The 21,096-nt window shown below is 33.0% G+C and overlaps 1 protein-coding gene across 1 annotated transcript; it reads right to left on the reverse strand.

Annotated features, from left to right (window-relative positions):
• Positions 1-155: 155 nt before the first annotated feature.
• LOC126886786 (juvenile hormone esterase-like) lies at positions 156-20,544 on the reverse strand. Its single transcript, XM_050653828.1, has 11 exons — positions 20,431-20,544; positions 19,809-19,955; positions 19,560-19,688; positions 14,557-14,710; positions 7,848-8,033; positions 7,439-7,638; positions 3,385-3,526; positions 2,243-2,415; positions 1,257-1,386; positions 1,055-1,190; positions 156-432 (listed from the first exon to the last, which is right to left on the reverse strand). Exons 1-11 carry the CDS (start codon positions 20,470-20,472, stop codon positions 423-425), a joined length of 1,449 nt encoding a protein of 482 aa, XP_050509785.1. The 5' UTR covers positions 20,473-20,544; the 3' UTR covers positions 156-422.
• Between the last annotated feature and the right edge of the window lie 552 nt (positions 20,545-21,096).

The raw sequence follows: 21,096 nt of genomic DNA on the forward strand, positions 1-21,096 counted from the left end.
TGTTTTATTAGATATTTCTGAATTGTTGTCCTTTCCTATCGTCACGTATTTTGTTTTGTGCTGGTTTAACTCTAGTCCTATTATCTTTGCTACCTTATCTAATTTCTCAATTGATCTCATAAGTGTCATCTTCAGAAATACAATAAAACATAGAATTGTTTGTATCTATAAATATTTTTTTATTTTTATATACTATCTTTTTACATATTTGATAGATCTGAAGGTAATTTCAAAATACAAACTATTCTACTATTGTACTAGTAACTCAGATATGGGGTTCTTGCATAATAGATGAAAATATCTTCCCATTTGGCATACGAAAATTCCCTCGGGTTTTCTTTAATAGATAATTGTTCGTCAATATCCAGATAAGAAATAGATCCAGATTGTACCAGAGGCCAGTCTATGGTTTCATCGGAAATTTAAGGTTCCCTAAAAAAGGAATTTTATTTAGTTAAGATAATTCCTTTAATTTTTTACTGAACAAAATTTTGAAACGAGCTATCCCTGAAACTTATGTATATATAATCAGGAGTCACTTATACCATCGAATGGTGTATGGCAGTCAATATACCATTACTGGTATACAAATTTTCTTCATTCTTTTTTATTTCTTGTCATTCATCTTCCTTCATTCCAAGTGGTTCCTCTTCTTACCAGAAGTTCCCCAACTGTTTTGTCTCAGGTCTTTTGAGGTCTTTCTCTGTTTGCCTTCTTCCATGTTTTGGCTTCCCTTATTCTTCTAACCAGTCGATGGTCTTCCATATGTTGGAAATGTCCCTGAAACTTATGTACGATATTTTTTATATTATACATGTATTTCTAAGGACAACATTTTCTAAGATAACACCAACATAATTACATTTGTTTAAAGCTCCTTCTTGTACAAAGTTGGGAACAGTCCTATGATCCAAAATTATTCCAGCCCTAAGCATAACTTCTAGACCACTATATTTAAGAAATACATTCCTGAGTCTCTCTTTTCGACCAGGTCCTCACCAATCTCTTATTCTTCTTGATTCAGGTAAAAATGTCAATAAATGTTCATACTTACAGATTTTTAACAAAATTTGCCACTATTTGTACATATCGCCTTAATGCAATAAGATCAGAATCTGGAAAACTTGTATAGTCGTCGTGGTAAACCCACAGATAATTCAAATCTTCACCATGTGCGACCTTTCCAATACCTGTAATGAAAATCAGTGGTTATTTCATGAGAATGAGTTAACTTCATGAAAAATTAATTCTCTTACCTGGGTAAGAAACATCGTTTCCCCCCAATTTTCCACTATACGAAAACTGATAGAAATATACGTTGGCAGCTGTGGAAATCAACTCAGCGAATTTAATTACTGGTCTCATGTACCTGTTGTCTCCAAAATACTGAAAAAATAAATAAACTCTAAAAATATGTAAGTGTTGAAAGTGAGTATGACTTTGACTGACACCTACTAATAATGTTTTATTTGTAAGAACTTCAAGTCAGAAAAGGCATCTAAAGGATGACTCAACAGGAAAAGAAATGTAATTATCACATACATAAACTAGAGGAGAATAGAGTTGTCAAAATAGCAAGATATACTACATCACGAAACTGTAGACCGCGAAAAAGATATAGAGTTGAAAATTTAAAAAATATTACAACCAATTAATGGCTCGGGGTAGCATAGAGATAGCAAGATCTGCATTTCAAAAAACTGCTAAGGTATTCAAATGTCATAATTTATTAATCCCCATAAAAACCAGGTTACTACGATGTTATATATTTCCTATATTGTTGTACGGAGTTGAGTCGTGGACTATCACAGACGTAATCTGCAATAAAATTTAAGCCTTCGAAGTGTGACTTTATCGTCAAATCATGAAGAAGTCTTATACTGACTACATTACTAATCAGGGTGTTTATTAAGAATACAAAAAAGCTGTTAACCAAAATAAAAACAGCCAAATCTGCTGTAAATAATTTTACAGGGAAAAGTAGAAGGAAAAAGGGAATCAGAAAGAAAGGCGAAGGATTTCCTGGTTGAAAAATCTACGTAAGTGGTTCGTCACAACAACCACAAATCTCTTCAGAGCAGCAGTGTGCAAAGTATAGATTGCCATGATGGTCGCCAACATCCGAATCAGATAGGCAATGCAAGAAGAAGAATCGCTGATTTTTTAGTAAAATTTACTAAGTTGATATTTTAAAAAAATTTTATTTTAATACGAGAATTATATGTATATTCAGATCTTTTACCTGTAGATATTTTCCAAGATTTTCCTCAAAAGATTGGTCGCCCACATAAAGATCTTTAATTTTATTGCCCACAAGTGACGGCATTGAATCATTGTATGGTAAAACTTCAAACGTAACTAATTTACTAGGATCTTTATCAACTCCAACAGCTTCTTTTCTTAATGAATGTAGATCTGAAAATAAATTAATAAATAATTATTTTTGTCTTTTTGACACTATTTCTAATTTTGTTTTTGCGTTACTCTAAATAAAAAAATTAAATAATTCATTAAGAAGTAGGTTTAAATACTGCACAAAAAGAATCATCATCATTCTCTTTGCCTTATCCCTATGCGGGGTCGGCTTCCACACAATTATATCTTGGGTTATATAAATGTTAATCCCATTTACCAATATGTCCTGCCTTATCGTCTCCCCCAGGTCTTCTTTGGTCTTCCTCTCCTACTCCTTCCAGGAATCTGCACTTTAGCTATTCTTCGTATTGATTAACGTCTCGACGTTGAACATGACCAAACCATCTTAACCTATGCTCTCTCATTTTGGCATCAATTGGTGCCACACCTAGACTTCCCCTGATATACTTATTTCTAATTTTATCCTTCTTTGTCACTCCACTCATCCATCTAGGCATTATCATTTCCGCCACATGCATTCGTTGTTCCTCTTTCTTTTTCACTGCCCAACATTCAGTTCCGTACATCATAGCCGGTCTAATGGCTGTTTTATATAATTTTCCCTTCAGCTTCATTGGAATTTTTCTGTTACACAACACACCATTCGCTTCTTTCCACTTCATACATCCGGCCCTAATTCTACTGCATGCTCATGATCTCAATCTATTTCTCCATTACTCTGTAATACCGATCCTAGGTATTTAAAACTATTGCTTTTCACAATCATTTCACCATCCAAAGATATCATTTTATTTGTATTAACATCTTTAAGTGAACATTCCAGATACTCTGTTTTTGTCCTACTAAGTTTTAAACCTTTTTCCTCCAGAGCTTGTCTCCACTGTTCCAGTTTTTGTTCTAAGTCTCTTTCACTATTTCCTATTAACACTGCACAAAAAGAATGTGCTACTTATAAATTGTTCAAACTTTGATAAAATGTGAAAATTATAATAAAAGTGTAGAAAATACCTTTAGCTTTAAAAACAGCTTCTTCTGAATTAATTCCGATCAAAAGAGGAACCTTATTAAATAATCGCATCGTAGCAGCATCATAAATCAGATTGGAGAATACCGAGTCATTGTTGGGGACTTCTATTGCAGGAGCGAAGGCCTTAAAAACCAAAAATAATTATTACTCCATGCTAATTACAGAAAGGATTGTTTAGTAATTAATCCTTCTATTTAACACCTTGGCTGCGTTACGGGACAAATAGACCTCGTATTCCATTAACGGTTGACTGCGTCGACTGTGTCATAACGCACGGTGGCAAGTGGGGTATACGGGACATACAGTCTGTTCCAACGAAAATTTGACCCCCTCAGAAACTCAGAAACCAGGATCTTCTTCAAAATTTAAAAAAATACATCAATTTTTAATGGAAGGGAGACGAGTTTTCATGCAAAATTTAAGCCCTTAAATGTAACCCCTACTGCCCCGCATCGACTCCCACTTTTTTTTAAATAGCCAGTGTGGTCGAGTGGCACATCATTTGAAAGGCAATTTTTTTCTCTAAACGACGCTTTATTTTTTTTAATTTACGTAATAAGTTTAAAGATAATTTTGGACTTAACAAACTTATTATAAATTAGTTAAATCCAAAATTATCTTTAAGGTTATCCCGCAAATTAAAAAAAGAATAGATGGTCCTGTAGAGAAAACAAATACCTTTCAAATGATGTGCCACTCGACTACACTTGCTATTTAAAAAAAACTGGGGCTGATACGGGGCAGGGAAAGGGGGACGAATTTTGCATGAAAATTCGTCCCCCCCCCCTTAATACAAATTGATATGTTTTTTTTAATTCTGAAAAAACTCTTGGTTTCTGAGTTACTGGGGTGGGGGTCAAATTTTCGTTGGAATACTTTGTATATGCCTCCTAACGCACCCAACGTAAGTTTATAGATATCTCTAAACGCAGATAAGATGTTAAATATGTCTGCAGTACTGATAGGTGGACCAAAAAGCTTAAATAGATTAAGAGTACTGTTGCCAGTCCCAAGCCCGCATGAAGGAGGAGGGACACTTCAGCAAAGTTGGCCGCAAGGTGTGCCTCGCTACAAGAGGGATTTAACGATGATGAGTAGGATGACCAATGTGAGAAAAAGGAAAACGGAAAGTATTCTTCAAATCGGTATGTGGAACATAAAATAACAGCGTTATTTACGCTTCAACCGACCATTATTTTTCTTCTTTTCTTTTTCTTCAGCCTGTTTGCATCCGCTCCTGGACAAAGGCCTCCCCATGATTTATCCATTCTTCTCTGTTTTGTGCTATTTGGTACCAGATCCTCCCCATTTTTACTTTGATGTCGTCTAGCCATCGATTTTGTGTTCTTCCTCTACTACGACTGTGCTCGCGTGGTCTCCAATGTAAAATGTTTCTCGTTTTTGACGTACGTGTCCTACCCAGTTCAATTTTATTTGCGCAATTCTTCCAATTATATCTTCCACCTTCGACCTGCTTCGCACGTCCTCTTTTCGTATATTATGTTCCCTCAGAGATACTCCTAAAATATCTGTTTCAATCGCCCTATGTGTCGCTCTCTCAATCTATTGGCTGACACCTCTGTAAGTGTAATGATCTCCATTCCAGAGGTCATAACTGGTAGAATACCCTTTTTTAGATTTATTGGTATAATTTTGTTTTTCAACATATCACTGAGTCTTCCTAGTGCTGTCTAAGTCATTCGAATTCTTCTAGTTATCTGTGTCGTTTGATTATTTTTGCCTAGTTTTATCGTGCAGCTAAATGCAGCTAAACAAAAGATGACGTTAAGCAACTGAAAGATGCAACTATACTGGAAAGGACAAGAGAACAGATAAACAACAATATTAGAAACCTCGCTGCAAAAAATAGGAACACAGGCAATGTAGAGGACAGATGGATGGAGATAGAAAAGGCCCTTATGACAACTTGTGAAGGCTCCTTAACTCCAAGCAAAATTAAGAAAAAGGAATGGATGACAAACTAAATTTTGTACCTCATGGAGGAAAGGCGCAGAAATAAAACCAACAAGACAAAATACAAAGAAGTGAACCGTGAGATTAAGACAAAAATTTGAGAAGCTAAAGAGAAGTGGGTTCTGGAAAACTGCAAGGAAATAGAAGAATATGAAAGAAAGTACGATAGCTTTAACATGCATAAAAAGATCAAGTAAATAACAGGTAAAAAAGTGAAACAAGCATCCATCGTAACAGACAAAAAGGGTAAAATAATTACAGATTTAAATGAAAAACTAGCAAGATGGACAGAATACATTGATGAATTTTTGCAGACGAAAGAACAGAAATAGCAGTGGCAGAATCTAAGACCACACAACAGTGCCTGAAATCCTAAAAAGCGAGATAGAATATGCTATAAGAAACACTAAAGGGGGTAAAGCTGCAGGACCAGATGAAATTCCTGTAGAATTTTTGAAACTTATTGACGACGACACACTTGAAATAATAGTGAACCTCTTTAACACAATTTATAGAACAGGAATTATACCAAAGAAATGGCTCTCCTCTACTTTTGTCACAATCCCGAAGACGAATAACGCCAGAGAGTGTTCAGACCACAGAACTATAGCATTGATGAGCCACATACTAAAAGTATTTTTAATAATTTACAAAAGAATATTTAATAAATTAGAAAAGGACATAAGCGCCACACAGTTTGGATTCAGAAGTGGACTCGGAGCTTTGTTTGGTCTGAGTGTGTTAATGCAAAGATGTTTGGATGTAAACCAAGACCTCTACGTAGGTTTCATAGGTTTTAAGAAGGCCTTCGATAAAGTCAGACACCAAAAGCTGTATGAAATCCTAAGAAGCAAAAACATCGACAGTCGCGACATTAACATCATATCCAGGTTGTACTAGGGACAAACAGCAAAAATCAAGGTTAATAATGAGTTAACCCAACAAATTGAGATTCGTCGAGATATGCGTCAGGGTTGTGTGCTTTCTCCACTACTATTCAATATATATAGCGAAACAATATGTCAGGAAGCGCTCCTAGAGCAAAACATTGGTATGAACATTAACGGAGAGTTAATTAACAATGTTATACGCTGATGACACGCTAATAGTAACAGATAGCTTAGCAAATTTACAGTATTTGATGGAAAACATTAACACTCATACCAATAAGTATGGTCTAAAACTGAACATCAAAAGGACTAAATTCATGATTGTAACAAAGAAGCTATACACCAATGTGAATTTAACCATAAATAATCAGCCAGTTGAAAGAGTTACGTCTTACAAATATTTAGGGGTTTGGTTCACTGATACTAATGACCAGACAAGAGAAATCAAGAGGCGAATATAGATAGCGAGACAATCGTTTATCAAAATGAAAAAGTTCCTATGCAGCCGGGACATAAATATAAACTTAAGAACGAGAATGTTAAGGTGCTATGTTTTCTCCGTTCTGCTGTACGGCATGGAAGCTTGGACACTGAAAAAGGTAAACATCAAAAACATTGAGGCATTCGAGATGTGGTGCTACAGGAGAATGTGGAAAATATCATGGACAGAAAGATGTAACAAATCAAGATGTTTTGCTAAAGATGGGGAAGGAATGCGAAGTCATAAAAACCATACAAACAAAAAAACTGGAATATCTAGGTCACATAATGAGAGGAGAAAAGTATTCTCTGCTAAGACTCATAATCCAAGGACAAATTTCGGGAACTAGAAATGTGGGACGTAGGAGGATTTCCTGGTTGCGAAATTTAAGGGAGTGGTATGGGTGCAGTTCAATACAATTGTTCAGAGCTGCAGCCAACAAAGTTAAGATTGCTGTGATCGTAGCCAACCTCCGATAGGAGACGGTACTGCAAGAAGAAGAAGAAGTTGTTCTCGCCAGCGCCGGGATGCGCTTCCCTGCCTTCTTCGCGGAAGTCGGACATCCTACCGCCTGCGAAATCCGGCCCACCATTTCATCAAAAAAAAAAACATTAAAAAAATAGCGATAAATATAATAAAATAAATTAAAAAAATGTTGTAGGTATCTATACATTTCATCTAAAGACTTACGCTAAATTTGTCCGCTGTCTTTTCGATATCAGAAGCAGGAACATTTGTCAAAAATTCTAATAGTTCATCGGTGGTTTTGTTTCTTGTAAAATTAGGATCAATCTCTGCAGCAATACCATATGCTATTTCTCTTCCATTATGTTGATAGGCCCAATTGTTGAGAGCGGAACCGCTATGTGCTATAGCGGCTCTAAATAAATCTACAAAATTATGTTCTCAAGAAATATTTTTTTTCATTTTCAAGTAAAATATTCGTTTCATATGCAAAAGCTTTCTTCGTAGACTGACATTGCCGAATTGCCGTATGACGAAGAAGTACTTTCAATTGCAAAAAATCATAGATGAGTGATAATTTATAATATTTTTTTTTTGTATTGTCAACTCTCCAAATTTTATTTAAATAATGTACCTTCTGATTTTGGGTTCATTATGTGGAAGGCTACAGAAGCTGCTCCTGCACTTTGGCCCGATAGAGTAACTTGGTCTGGATCACCACCAAATATGTGTATATTTTGGTGTACCCATTCTAAAGCAAAATGTTGATCCTTTAATCCATAATTACCAGGCATGGCGTTATCCTGACTAGTCAAGAAACCTGAAATAAAAACAAATATCCATAAATTAAATTAAACCAAAAGATGAAGTGAAAGATGAAAAAAAAAAGAAAAAAAAAATAAAATTTTATTTTATTTTTAAATTAAACCAATGAGAAACACAGAGAAACCAGCTATTCTTTTTTTTTTAAGTATTCATTTATTGTCGTGCTGATTTTGTTATTTTGGTGTGTCACGCTGCGCGGGTTTCCATCTCAAGATATTTTGTAGTACCTAAAGGTGCATATCCATACAAGGGTCTAGGGATGGCGGTTTTTGACAAAACACCGGTTTTCGGTTATATCGGTTTTTTTGCTTACGGTTTAACCGGGGGGTTATAACCGGCCAAAAAAACCGGTTTTTCCTAAAACCGGTTTTCGGTTTTTTTAATCCAATAGGTTACAATGTTACATTTACAATGGTAGTTTGCGATACTCCACTTGACTCGATACTCGATATCAATAAGATCAAAATTAGTACTATCGAAAGAACATCAATATCAATATAAATAAAACACAAATTTTAATAAAACCATTTTATTCTATTAAATATTATATTTATTTATTATTTTATTGTTATTATATATTTATTGATTATTATTAAATAATATAGCGTAAGATTAATATATACATAATATACAATTTAACCCAACCATTTCAACTTATAAAAAATTTCCCAGACTCTTTCAAATGGGATTAAAAAAAATAATATCAACATAAATATTTTACTTATTTTTACCACCATCAAAAAAAATGTATCATGTATTTCTTTAACACGTTTGTATATTTGTATAATAGGTACATTTTACATAATTACATTTGTGAGACATCCCAGAATAAGGTTCAAAAAGTCGCCCACGTGAAAAGGGGCCAAATTAAAAAAAAAAATTTTTTTGTTCAAATTGCAAAAACCAGTATTTTGGCCCGAACAATTTTTTTCTAGGTTTTTTGGACCATTCTGGATAAAAAAGGTCTCTTAATTTTTCTATAAAGTTGATCGTTTTCGAGTTATAAGCAATTTAAAATTGAAAAAAACAAAAAATGGCGATTTTCAAGACTTTATAACTCGATTAAAAGTTGTTATTATGAAAGTCATAAAGTGACTAAATCAAAGTTTAATGCCCCCCTACAAGATCCCGAAGAAATTTTTGTCATTATTTTATTACTAAGCTGTTATTTTTAAGTAATAATATTGAGCGCCATGCACGTGGTAGAGGTCCGTAAATGTGAGTGCATGTAGATGTAAGTACATGTAGATGCACAATTTATTGGAATGCTGAAGTGGCATCTCTCTCGCACTCAGCATCTACGGGCGGCTAACACGTGCATGGCGCTCAATATTATTACTTAAAAATAACAGCTTAGTAATAAAATTATGACAAAAACTTCTTCGGGATCTTATAGGGGGGCATTATACTTTGATTTAGTCACTTTCTGACTTTCATAATAATAACTTTTAACCGAGTTATTAAGCCTTGAAAATCGCCATTTTTTGTTTTTTTTTTTTCAATATAACTCGACAACGATCAACTTTAGAGAAAAATTATAACAGACCTTTTTTATCCAGAATGGTCAAAAAAACCTATAAAAAATTTTCCGGGAAAAGCTATTAATTTTTGCTAGTTAATTAAAAAAATTTTTTTTAATTTGGCGTACTTTTCACGTGGGCGACTCCTTGAACCTTATTCTAGGATGTCTCACAAATGTAATTATGCAACAAAATCCCATGGGAATATTTTTCCCAACGAACCCTCCGTTTTCGCCTTGTTTATTTGAAAACGTAGGGAAATCCTTGGAGATTCGTATTCGTAATCAGTAATTCCATATTCATAGTCAGAACATTATTTTTGGTAATCAGAAAACTCATTCACCCACTTTCAATGTTACCATGTTTTATTATAATAAAACTTTATTGTTTCTGGCTGATATGAGTTTGCACATTCAGTTTGCTTCTGTATTTATAAAATAAAATTTTAATTATGGTTTTGTTTGGAATAATTACTTGAGAATAATAATTATGATTGGGATTCAAAATAATACCTAACCTAATCCAAAACACCGTAAAAACCTAATAACCGGTTTTTACTTTAAAAAGAAAAAACCGGTTATAAACCGGGACAAAAAACAACCGGTAAAACCGGTTATTGCGAAGTAAAAAAACCGGTTTTACGTTAAAACCGGTAGGTTTCTCCCATCCCTACAAGGGTCATCCACGTTCGGTGTAGCAGCTCCACATAGTGGATACGTTGGCGATCGCCGCTCGGTGCTCACCCTCTTCGATTCAACCGGTTTGTGATTTATATGTAGGGGAGCACATGCCGAATCCCACAGCTACAGCGAGTGCGGATCACCCTTGTATGGATACGTACCTTTATAGTAGGGGAGAAAAATATGCTAAATTTTCAGGCACTCGAGCGCTTTGGTGACCTATTGGGTTGTGATTATTAGGTCCTGAAACCAAAAAAAGTTAAGTAAAACTTTTCATTTTAGTGGGGACTTTCCATTTTTAAATTATTTAATTTTCCATTTCCAATAATCGTTTTTTCCGATTATATCGCCATCTATCCATAATTCAAAAAAAGGATTTCGAATAAAAGTTGCTTATTTTTACATAAAGAATCCAAATCGGCAATAAAAATTTGGGGCTCCTATTTAAGATTTTAAAGTAACCCCCACCCCATTTCGCGGGGATCGTGTTTGGTACCATTCGATAGAGTTTTGAAAAATATTGAATAAGTGTATTTTGCAGTTTTTCGATCTGATGTTTATTTTGCGGAATATCGCGGGATTTGTATTTAAAATTTTAAATTTACCCCCCACCCCTCTCCGTGGGGGTTATGTTTGGTATCATTCGATAGATTTTTAACAAATATTGAACAAGTATTTTTTAGTTTTTCGATATAACGTTCATTTCGCGAAATATTCGCTTTTTTTGTGAAACTTTTTGAACCTCCCATTTCCTTACGCCCCGCTCAATTCGTCAGATTTTTTAATTGTGCACTCTTTTGCTTGTACAGTGGAACCCCGATAAGTCGGCCCCCGATAACCCGGAAATCCGGCTAACCCGGACCGGATTTTCATCAGATAAACATTTTGATTTTCAATATTTTGTATTTTTCAATTTAATTGTGGCTTATTTCCCATCAAAATAGTTAATTATCAGACAAACCTTTCAAAAATAAAAATGTATGTAATATAATATTTGAGAGATAATGTGTATGTGGGTAATTTGAACTATACGATATTAAAAATGACTCATAACACACGCCGCAGAAACAACAGCCACCTGTCTGTAGTATCTATTCCTTTTTATTTCAAACTGTCAGCATTGTTTAGGAAAGACTATTTAAAAAATTCTTTTAAAAATAATGGTCTTAAGTTTTCACTGCTCTAATAATAACATTATATCGTTGTAACTGTATTGTGTGTCTTGTATTGTTCGCTTCCCTTTGCTTACGTTTGTGTTTGGTGTTTTTTTAGTAATTTTAATGAGTAGGTACTGTGCATATTTATAAATATATTTCATGTTATTTCAATTCTAACGGAGTTTATCTGTAAGTATACCGTATTTTATTCATTTTTACCATATTCTCCGGCTATCTCGGATTTTCGATAACCCGGATCGGTCGCGGTCCCGATTAATCCGAGTTATCGAGGTTCCACTGTACTTAACTTACCTTAATCTGACAATTTAGAGTATTTTTAAGGATAGATTTTTTTGGGCCCCCCTTAACGAACGTTCCTGTCTTAGGAGCCAATATATGGTAGAGGTACATCTGCAGGGTACCAGGTTTTTTCCTATATGATAATCTGACGCGCTCGAGTATCTGCAAAAATCCCCGATTGGGCTCCCCTACCATTATAGATGGATACATATTTCAGTGATCACCTTAATTTAGATTATGTTCAGAGTATGATCAGAGACAGAAGAAGTAGAGGATGTGTAGAAGATAAATTGATGATTTTAAAGAAGACCTTAATATTCTAAGAGTAAGAAGATGGAGGAAGTTAAATAGATGGGAGTGGATGGGACTTTTTTGCTAGTAGGTCAAGATCCATGCAGGATTATCGAGCCAATTGTGATGGTGATGGCAACATATGGTTAGTTAAATTGTTGTTTATGTGATTGAATTAAACGTATTTGAGAATTTTTGTACTTTCTGTGTAAATGATATAGAATCCTTTATTTTATTTAATCGATTTGATGTCGATATTAATTGTCAGTGTACTCTAATTAAATTAACATCTAATTAGTACTGTTACTTGTAATTAATTAATATCCCAATTGGCACATCAACATAGCAGCGTTTGGGTTAAATGTTTTGGTATAATTGTATTGATCGAATGTACATTATTTCACGGTTTTTGCTGTAAATTTTAAAGAACCGCTTGGATTGACATGAAATTTGGCATACGCATAGCTAACATGTCATAGAAAAAAGTGATATGGTGCCGATGTGTGCTTTTGCTCTGTGGGTGACTTTCACCCCATCTCGGAGGTGAAAAAATATATATCCAAGATAAGTCCTGAAACGGATAAACTGACTAATTTTAAGCAACTTCTGTTTGATAGAGTTTTTTCACCAAATCAATACTTTTTGAGTTATTTGCAAGTTAATATGTTCATTTTTCAACAAAATAACCACGTTTTTAGACGGTTTTTCTCAAATAACTCAAAACGTAAGCATTTTTGGAAAAAAATATTGTTAGCAAAATTGTAGCCTATCAAAAAATGAAAAAAACGGTGTCTATATTAGCTCTCTATACCTAGCATAAGCAGAGTTATGGCTAATGAAAAATAGGTTCATATTCGAAAAATCCCAAATAGTGAAATATCCAAATAATGAAGCATTCTTGGGGAAAACACATTAGAACTTTTTTAAAGTGTTTAAAAAAAGCTTTATTTTTGTTTTTATAAAAAAAATTTTCTAGCATCAAATGTAAGCAAGGTACGCTCAAAATAAAGTTGGTCCCTTTTATTTTGGCAAAAAAATCAGGAAGATCACCCCCAATTAGCAACTTAAATGAAATTAATCGTTACTGCTTCACAAGTTATTTTACTAATATTGTGTTTATATGATCTGTAAGTTTCATCAGTCAAAGTGATTATTTTTGAAAAAATTTGGTTTTAAAATAAAATTTTTAAAAATTTTAATTTTGAAAAAAATGCTTTTTTTCAAAATAACTTAAAAATTGTTAGAGATACCAAAAATCTTCAACAGTATAAAAAGTAGGCTTTACTTTTCTGAATATTTTGTATTTTTTTGTTTTTCTGTAAGACGTTATTCGTTAAGATTCAGTGTTTTTAAATTTGCATACACTCGTGGTAAGTGACTCGTTCACGCCCTTTTAACTACAGCTCTTTCAAAAATAAGGACTTTGAACCGATGAAACTTACAGATCATTTGATCAATATATCCGCAATTAAAAAACTTGTGAAGTGGTAACAATTAAGTTCATTTGAAATGCTAATTAGGGGGTGATTTTCCCGATTTCTTACCAAAAAAAGGGACCAACTTTATTTTGAGCGTAACTTGTTTACTTTTGATGCTAAAAATTTTTTAACAAACCAAAATAAGCATTTTTTAAACACTTTAAAAAGTTTAAATGAGTTTTTCCCAAAAAAAGTGCTTTGTTTTTTGGTTATGGCAAGTTAAAATATTCGATTTGGAATTTGACGAATATGAACCTATTTTTCATTAGCTATAACTCTGCTTCTTCTAAGTACAGTGACCTAATATATACACCATGTTTTTTACTTTTTTACGTGCTATATTTTTGATAAGAATTTTTTTTTCGACCAAATACTTACTTTTTGAGTTATTTGCGAAAAACCATCTGAAAACGTGGTAATTTTGTAGAAAAATTAAAATATTCACTCGCAAATAACTCGAAAAATATTAACTTGGTGAAAAAACTTTATAGAACAAAAGTTGCTTAGAATTAGCCATTTCAACCATTTCCGGACTTATTTCGAACTTATATTTTTCACCCCCAAAAGAAGGTGCTCACCCGTAGGGCAAAAGCATACATCGGCACAATATCACTTTTTTTCTTTGACTTGTTAGCTATGTGTATGCCAAATTTCATGTCAATCCAAGCGGTTCTTTAAAATTTAGAGGTTTTGCAATATTTTACCTTTAAAGAAAGTACTAATGATCGGACATATTATAGAACAATAATTTACCTACTGAAATAAGTTGTTAGAAAAAGTGAGTTATAAGTAAGAAAAGTGAGGATAAAACTCATCATCGTCAATAACGTTACAACTTTTTGTGAGTCTTTGCCTCGTTTACCATTGCACTCCATGGTTGTCTGCCCTGTACCATTATATCCTATTGTCTCATCACATTTTCTTTGGACCATCTCTTACTTCATCTTTCGAACTTTTTCTAGGCCGTCCTACAGAAATTATGCAATCTTGTCCTTTCCAAAACAAATTGTTTATAAGGCAATTGTCGTTAGTGCGTATCACATGTTAATGAATTTTTGTTAATGAGGATTAAGAGAAAAAATAAATTATTACCAAACGGTCCCAGTCTGTAATTTATAGTGACAACAACAATGCCCTCTTTGACTAAAAATGCTGGTGCCTTGTAGCCCCCAAATGCACTACCACGTCTGAAAGTCCCTCCATGTATAAAGACCAAGACCGGTAGCTTCTGCAAAGGTGACAGATCCTAAAAGATATATCATAATTCTGTTATTGTCATTATATACGAAATTCAAAGTGGCAATAGGTGTAGGTTTCCAAAAAATTTCAATAGTGTGTAAAATTATACAGAGAGGATCTAAATTATGGAATACATTAATTTTCTCTAAAATGGACGACTTTGGAGAAAAATCCTGAAACAGGTCGATATTTATTTTTAAATTACAATTGTTTGGCATATAGTTCATACTAGTGACGTCATCCATCTGAGCGTGATGACGTAATAAATTATTTTTTTAAATGGGAATAGGGGTCGTCTGGTACCTCATTTGAAAGAGTCTTCAATTCTCTATTCAGTAATGTAAACGATAATATCATTATTTATACAGGGTGACCAAACAAATAATTTATGAATTAAATTAATTAACGCAAAAAGAAGAATGTATATAATTTATTTAACTCAAAATTCATTGTACGGCTGTCAGTAAATAGAAAAAAAGTTTTAACTATTTAGAATGGGAAATAAGCCACAATATTATTAAAAAATGATTTTTATTAACGTTTCGACGCCCAAATAGTATTTTGTATTTTGACAACGGCACCCGATTTGGGCGTCGAAACGTTAATAAAAATCATTTTTTAATAATATTGTGGCTTATTTCCCATTCTAAATAGTTAAAATTTTAAAAATGCCACAAGAAAATAGCTTCAGAACAACATTAAAAAAATGTTTATTTCAGAAATAAACATTCCTTTTCCCTTAAATTAAATCACAAACAGCCTCCCACCTACCTCTTGGCAGTTTGAACATTTCATTTAAGCGAAAAGCAATGTTTATTTGCCAAATAAACAATTTTTCTATATTCTGACAGCGATAGAATGTATTTTGAGTTAAATAAACTGCATACATTCTTCTTTTTTCGTCAATTAATTTAATTCAAAAATTATTATTTTGGCCACCCTGTATAAATAATGTTATTAATGTTTATATTACTGTATAGAGAATTGATCAACCATTCAAATGAGATGCCACATGCACATGACCCATATTCCTATTTAAAAAAAAGTCGTCCATTTTAGAGAAAATTAATTTATTCCATAATTTAGATCCTCTCTGTATATCAAAATCAGCTAAGTACTTTCAGCATGTAACATGCCATCTTCAGAGCTTCGTCTTATAGGCGGTTAGAAATGACTTATGGAAGAGTAATTATCGACATAAAACATATTAAAACATATTAGAGATCCGAAGCTTCTGTCATTAGGGTTAAAACCCTTTAAAATAATAAAGTTCTTCCACGAGGCATTTGTAACCATCTATAAGACAAAACTCTGAAGATGGTCGACCCTACTACTACATTGTTTGATTTGCTTGTCTGGATAATGTTCAGAAGAAATGCGTTCAATGTGCTTCCCCGTTTAGGATTTTGTCCTCTTCAGGGTTTGAGGTGAATGTTTAGTGTTGGCAGCAAAGCAAACAGTCCGAAAAACACACTGGGGCAAGCGCCGTGTCCTGGTGTTCTTGGATCCTGGGTTATGCCGGACGGTGGTGTCCAGAAGGCTAAGAAGTCAACAGAGAAGAAAGTTTGATGGATTGTTGTTGGTTCCGTAGACATTTACGTGTACTGTCCGTGCTTTGCTCTCGACCAGTCTCCCTAGAAACCATTGTACAACGACAGGCGAACCTGCGTCCCTCGTCGGCGGTCAGGAGGTGGCTTTGAGCGCAGCGTGGACAGTGAGCGTTCGAGTTTGGTCGACCCATGCAACGAAGACTATTATAGTAACTCGAAAAACGTTACATTTGACTTACTATTATGGTATTATTATTCTTTTTAAGCTTTATTTGGTAGAAAAGTATAGTAAATCTTAATGTTGTTCTGAAGCTATTTTTGATTTCATGTAATGGAATGAACTATCTTTCAGTAAAGTCGTCCCAGGAACGCAACTCATAAATATTGGCAGTATCATTTTTAAGTCTTCTACTTTAAAATGTATCATATGTATCTGAATTGCCGATATAAATGAGTCAAATTAAATAAATTATTAGAAGAATTTTTTTACTAAGCAACAACATTTTTGTTTATGTTAGTAGTATTTTGTATTTTGACAACGGCACCCGATTTGGGCGTCGAAACGTTAATAAAAATTCATTTTTTAATAATATTGTGGCTTATTTCCCATTATAAATAGTTCAAAAATATAGTAAATCTGGTATGAATTTTAAGGCAACCAGTAAAGCATTTGCATGTTTACAGTAAGTTTACTGACCCACACTCCTGCAGGCGAAAACGATAGTAAGTTGAGTTACTGTAGTCTTCGTTGCAAGAAACAGCGGAAGTATTGCAAGTTTGAGTCAAACTGTTTGACTTACTATAGTTTTCTCCAGTAAGACTCTAATTTTAGTTATTCCGATTAACTATAGAAATGTGTTTTATTATAATTTTTTAAATAGTACTGCTTTGCTTCAATAAATCTATTACTAGTAAGTTTAGTCTAGAATAAGTTTTTTTCGTTTAACTATTTCTACAAAATTTAGCAAAAAACCTATTTTTTGTTAAATTAGATCTGTAAAATCCCTTAAAACCCTTTATATATATTAACAGAAATTTAAATTTTTAAGACGTAAGTATTTCTTCCAAAGGTAACGTCATTTACTGTTACTAGGTCTAGAGTAAATTTTTTTTTCCTTAATTGCTTCGACGAAAACTATAGAGGTCTACAACATTTAGCAAAAAAAATGTCTTTTTGTTATGTTTGATCTGTGAAATCCTTTAAAACTCTTTACAATATACCAGAAATTTCAGGTTGTAAGGCGTATTTCTTCCACAGGTATCGTCATTTCTTAAAGCGATCTCTTTGCGAAAAATTTTCAAACGCGAATATCTCAGTTCAACCAAAGTTGAGTTACAATAGTCTTCGTTGCATGGATCGGTATGTGACATGCTGAAAGTACTTTGCTGATTTTAATAAATAATTTTACACACTATCAAATTTTTTAAGTACATACACTTGTTGTCAGTTTGACCTATATTTTAGAAGTGTGTATAAGCCTTACAGTCTTATGTATAGAGCCATTTAAAGAGCAGTAATTAGTGAAAACTCTTTTAGTTAGGATTGGATTCAGAATCACATAAAATACACATAAAATAAATGCTATATACAGGGTGTCCAGAAACTCTACTGACAAACGAAGACAGGTGATTCCTCAGGTAATTTTAAAACAATTTAACCAAATTCACCTAGTCCGAAAATGCTTCCTAGGGGAGCTAGAGCTCTTTGAAAATGGCGTCTTGTAATTACTTTTTCTTGAATACTTCCAGAACGCTTCTAGTTAGAAAAACAAAAATTGGTACGTATATTTATTTTCCAGAGATAAATAGATTCCATCCATTGCGAATTTATAGTACCAGTCATAGGCGTCCGTTTTGGGTAGGGTAACGGTTATTTTATCGCATAACGTTTTGTCTTTAAATGTTAAGCATTTTTCACTTTGGGTTATTAAATTGTAAGGTATGCTATTACTAAAAGATACTCTTGATTTAAGTCGGTAGGACACACCGTTTTCTAGAAAAGACGATTTGAAAATTTTTCGTCTCTTGAATTTAAAAAAAAATTGAAAAAACTTTCAAAAAAAACGGTGTATTTTACCAACAAAGCAAGAGTAACTTTTACTACTAAAATACCTCATAATTTAATAATCTAGTGTCAAAAATGCTTAATAATTAAAGGCAAAAAAGTTTTGCGATAAAATATCCGTTGACCTACCCAAAACCGACGCATATGACCGATACTATAAATTCGCAATTAATGAAATCGATTTATCTCTGGAATATAATTAAACGTACAAGTTTTCGTTTTTCTAAATGGTTTTTTTTTATTTTTTTTTTTTTTTATTTAAAAAACGAAAAATTTTCAAATTAATTTTTCTAGAAAACGGTGTATCCTATCGACTTAAAACAAGAGCAACTTTTAGTACAAGAATACCTCACAATTTAATAATCCAGAGCTAAAAATGCTTAAAAGTTAAAGACAAAAAAGTTATGTGATAAAGTAACCGTTGCCCTACCCAAAACGAACGCCTATGACCGGTACTAGAAATTTGCAATGGATGGAATCGATTTATCTCTGAACTATAAACACGCTTACCAATAAACACGCTTACCAATTTTTTTTTTCTAAATAGAAGCGTTCCGGAGGTATTTAAGAACAACTAATTACAATACGCCATCTTCAAATAGCTCTAGCTCCCTTAGGAAGCGTTTTTGGACAAAGTGAATTGGGTTAAATTATTTTAAAATTATCTGAGGAATTCATTTGTCGGTAGAGTTTCTGGACACCCTGTATATTTATCCTTTCATCATTTTAAATCTTTTAAAAGTTTTAGGACACATTATGAAAATTTAGCTTCATGCCTAGGTGTCTAACAATCCTAACAATAACATCTATCGTATCCAAAATACAACTCTAGGTTAGGTCATTTCCCAACTGTAAAACAGTGTGCCTGAAAATAATTGATGATATTTGTGTGAAAGAGATAAAATAATTGTAGTTGATCTTTTTGTGTTAATTGAATTTTTCTAATGATTATCTGCTTAAAATTCCGAAATAATGGGAAATGGAATAGCTCCGTAAAAAGGAAACAAAAACGACCGCAATATTTATATAGGGGAATATGCCATACACCTTCTATTGCTAGACTGTATGGAAAATCACTGAAGAAATGATGAAGAAGCGGCTGTAAAATTCCGAAGAATAGAAGAATTTTCTTCGGGACGCTCATGTATTTATAATTTATTTATTTTCTATAAAACACGCATTCTGTATTCGTGGTTCAAGGTTATTGTTATTATCCTGCTTTGATACGAACGAATACTTACTGGAGAATACACGTTGAGATACAAACAATCTTCTGAAGCATGAGCATGTTTCAATCCCACTTGGATGCAAATTTTTGAGTTATCGGTGGTTTCAAATACCCCTTCCCAATTGTTATGAGGTTGAGGTGCCTAGAACATGCTTGGTTTAGTAAAGAGGAATAATTGTTAAATTAAATATCGTGTGTTAAAATTTTTTTATGATAAAATAACTCGTCTATTTTTTATTATTCTCCATCGAACTTCACTTACTTGGAATCGCAGTTTTCCAATAGGTGGGGCAGCATATGGTATTCCCAGAAAAGCATAATATTTGAAATTCTCTACAGCTGGTGCTGATACTTGGCGGCCTCTAATTTGTCCATTGGGCAAACTAACGATTGGATTTTCACATGAAACCTGAAATAAGGTTTGTTATAAAAAGTATAATTACCTATAGGAAGTTTGTTATATGTATATTGTATAAACTGTAGCGAGTACTATTTCTAATTATTTGTAGAAAGCTTTGAACATCACCAACTGAGACAAGCGCTGTAGACAAACGCTCAAAATGTTACGCGGGTTATAGTTTACCATCAAAAAGAAAGATAGAAGCAGGGTAAAAATATCGAAATAAATAGGCTTATTCTTATAAAAAGAAAAAGGAAATGCAGAAAGTGTAAAATTATAACAAAAAATATAAAATCAAACTAATTTCAAAAATAAAAACTAAATTGAAATAAAAAGTACAAAGGGAAAACATTTGACAAAGATAAATAAAGAGAAAAATAATACTTCTTTATACTTCTTCAAATTAGAATTGCAGGTACCATACAGTGTGTAAAATTGACAAATAACGTAAATAGATAAAAATATCGTTATAATATAAACTTACGTGTAAAGCTAGCCCAAATAATAAAACAAGTAATTTAATCATGTTTTACAATAAAATTTTCATTCCAACCTAGTTTATTTAGCTATATCGTTAGAATGATCAATTTTGAGCCACTTGTCTTTTTTATATCTATTAATAAGATAAGATTTTCAAACACTTGTATTTTATAAATATTCAATTAAAAATATTAATTAAGGATATAACTACTGTTTTTTTTTTGGAAATAAATGACGTATTTTTATTGCAAAAATATAGAATTTTTTGTTGGACAAGTCGGTACTTTTATCCGATTATGGGTAAAATGCATTTTTGCCTAGTTTGCCTATTCTATACACCTCTCTCCTATTACCCCTCTACACCCCTTTCCCTGGGGGGCATGTTTATTACCATTCGATAGATTTTTGAAAAATATTGAGGATGTAATTTTTATTTTTTCGATCTGACGTTCATTTCACGAATTATTCGTTTTTTTTTTTGCGAAACTTTTTGACTCACCCATTTCCTTACTCAAATCGTCAGAGTTTTTAAATATACACTCTTTTGCATGTACTTAACTTACCTTATCTTAATCTGATAATTTAGAGTATTTTTAAGGATAGATTTTTTTTCAGGCCCCCCTTAACGAACTTCCCTGTGTTAAGAGCCAATATATGGTAGAAGTGCATC

This window comes from Diabrotica virgifera, chromosome 6, assembly GCF_917563875.1.
Source record: "Diabrotica virgifera virgifera chromosome 6, PGI_DIABVI_V3a".
NCBI lineage: Eukaryota > Metazoa > Arthropoda > Insecta > Coleoptera > Chrysomelidae > Diabrotica > Diabrotica virgifera.

What these genes read in the sequence shown, in the direction of transcription:
- LOC126886786 (XM_050653828.1), bottom strand. Translation starts at nt 20,472, where the DNA reads ATGATTAAATTACTTGTTTTATTATTTGGGCTAGCTTTACAC. An exon ending in ATCTCAACGTGTATTCTCCA is followed by an intron (nt 14,711 to 19,559) that starts GTAAGTATTCGT and finishes TATATCTTTTAG; the next exon opens with GATCTGTCACCTTTGCAGAA. An exon ending in AGCTGTTTTTAAAGCTAAAG is followed by an intron (nt 2,416 to 3,384) that starts GTATTTTCTACA and finishes ATTTATTTTCAG; the next exon opens with ATCTACATTCATTAAGAAAA.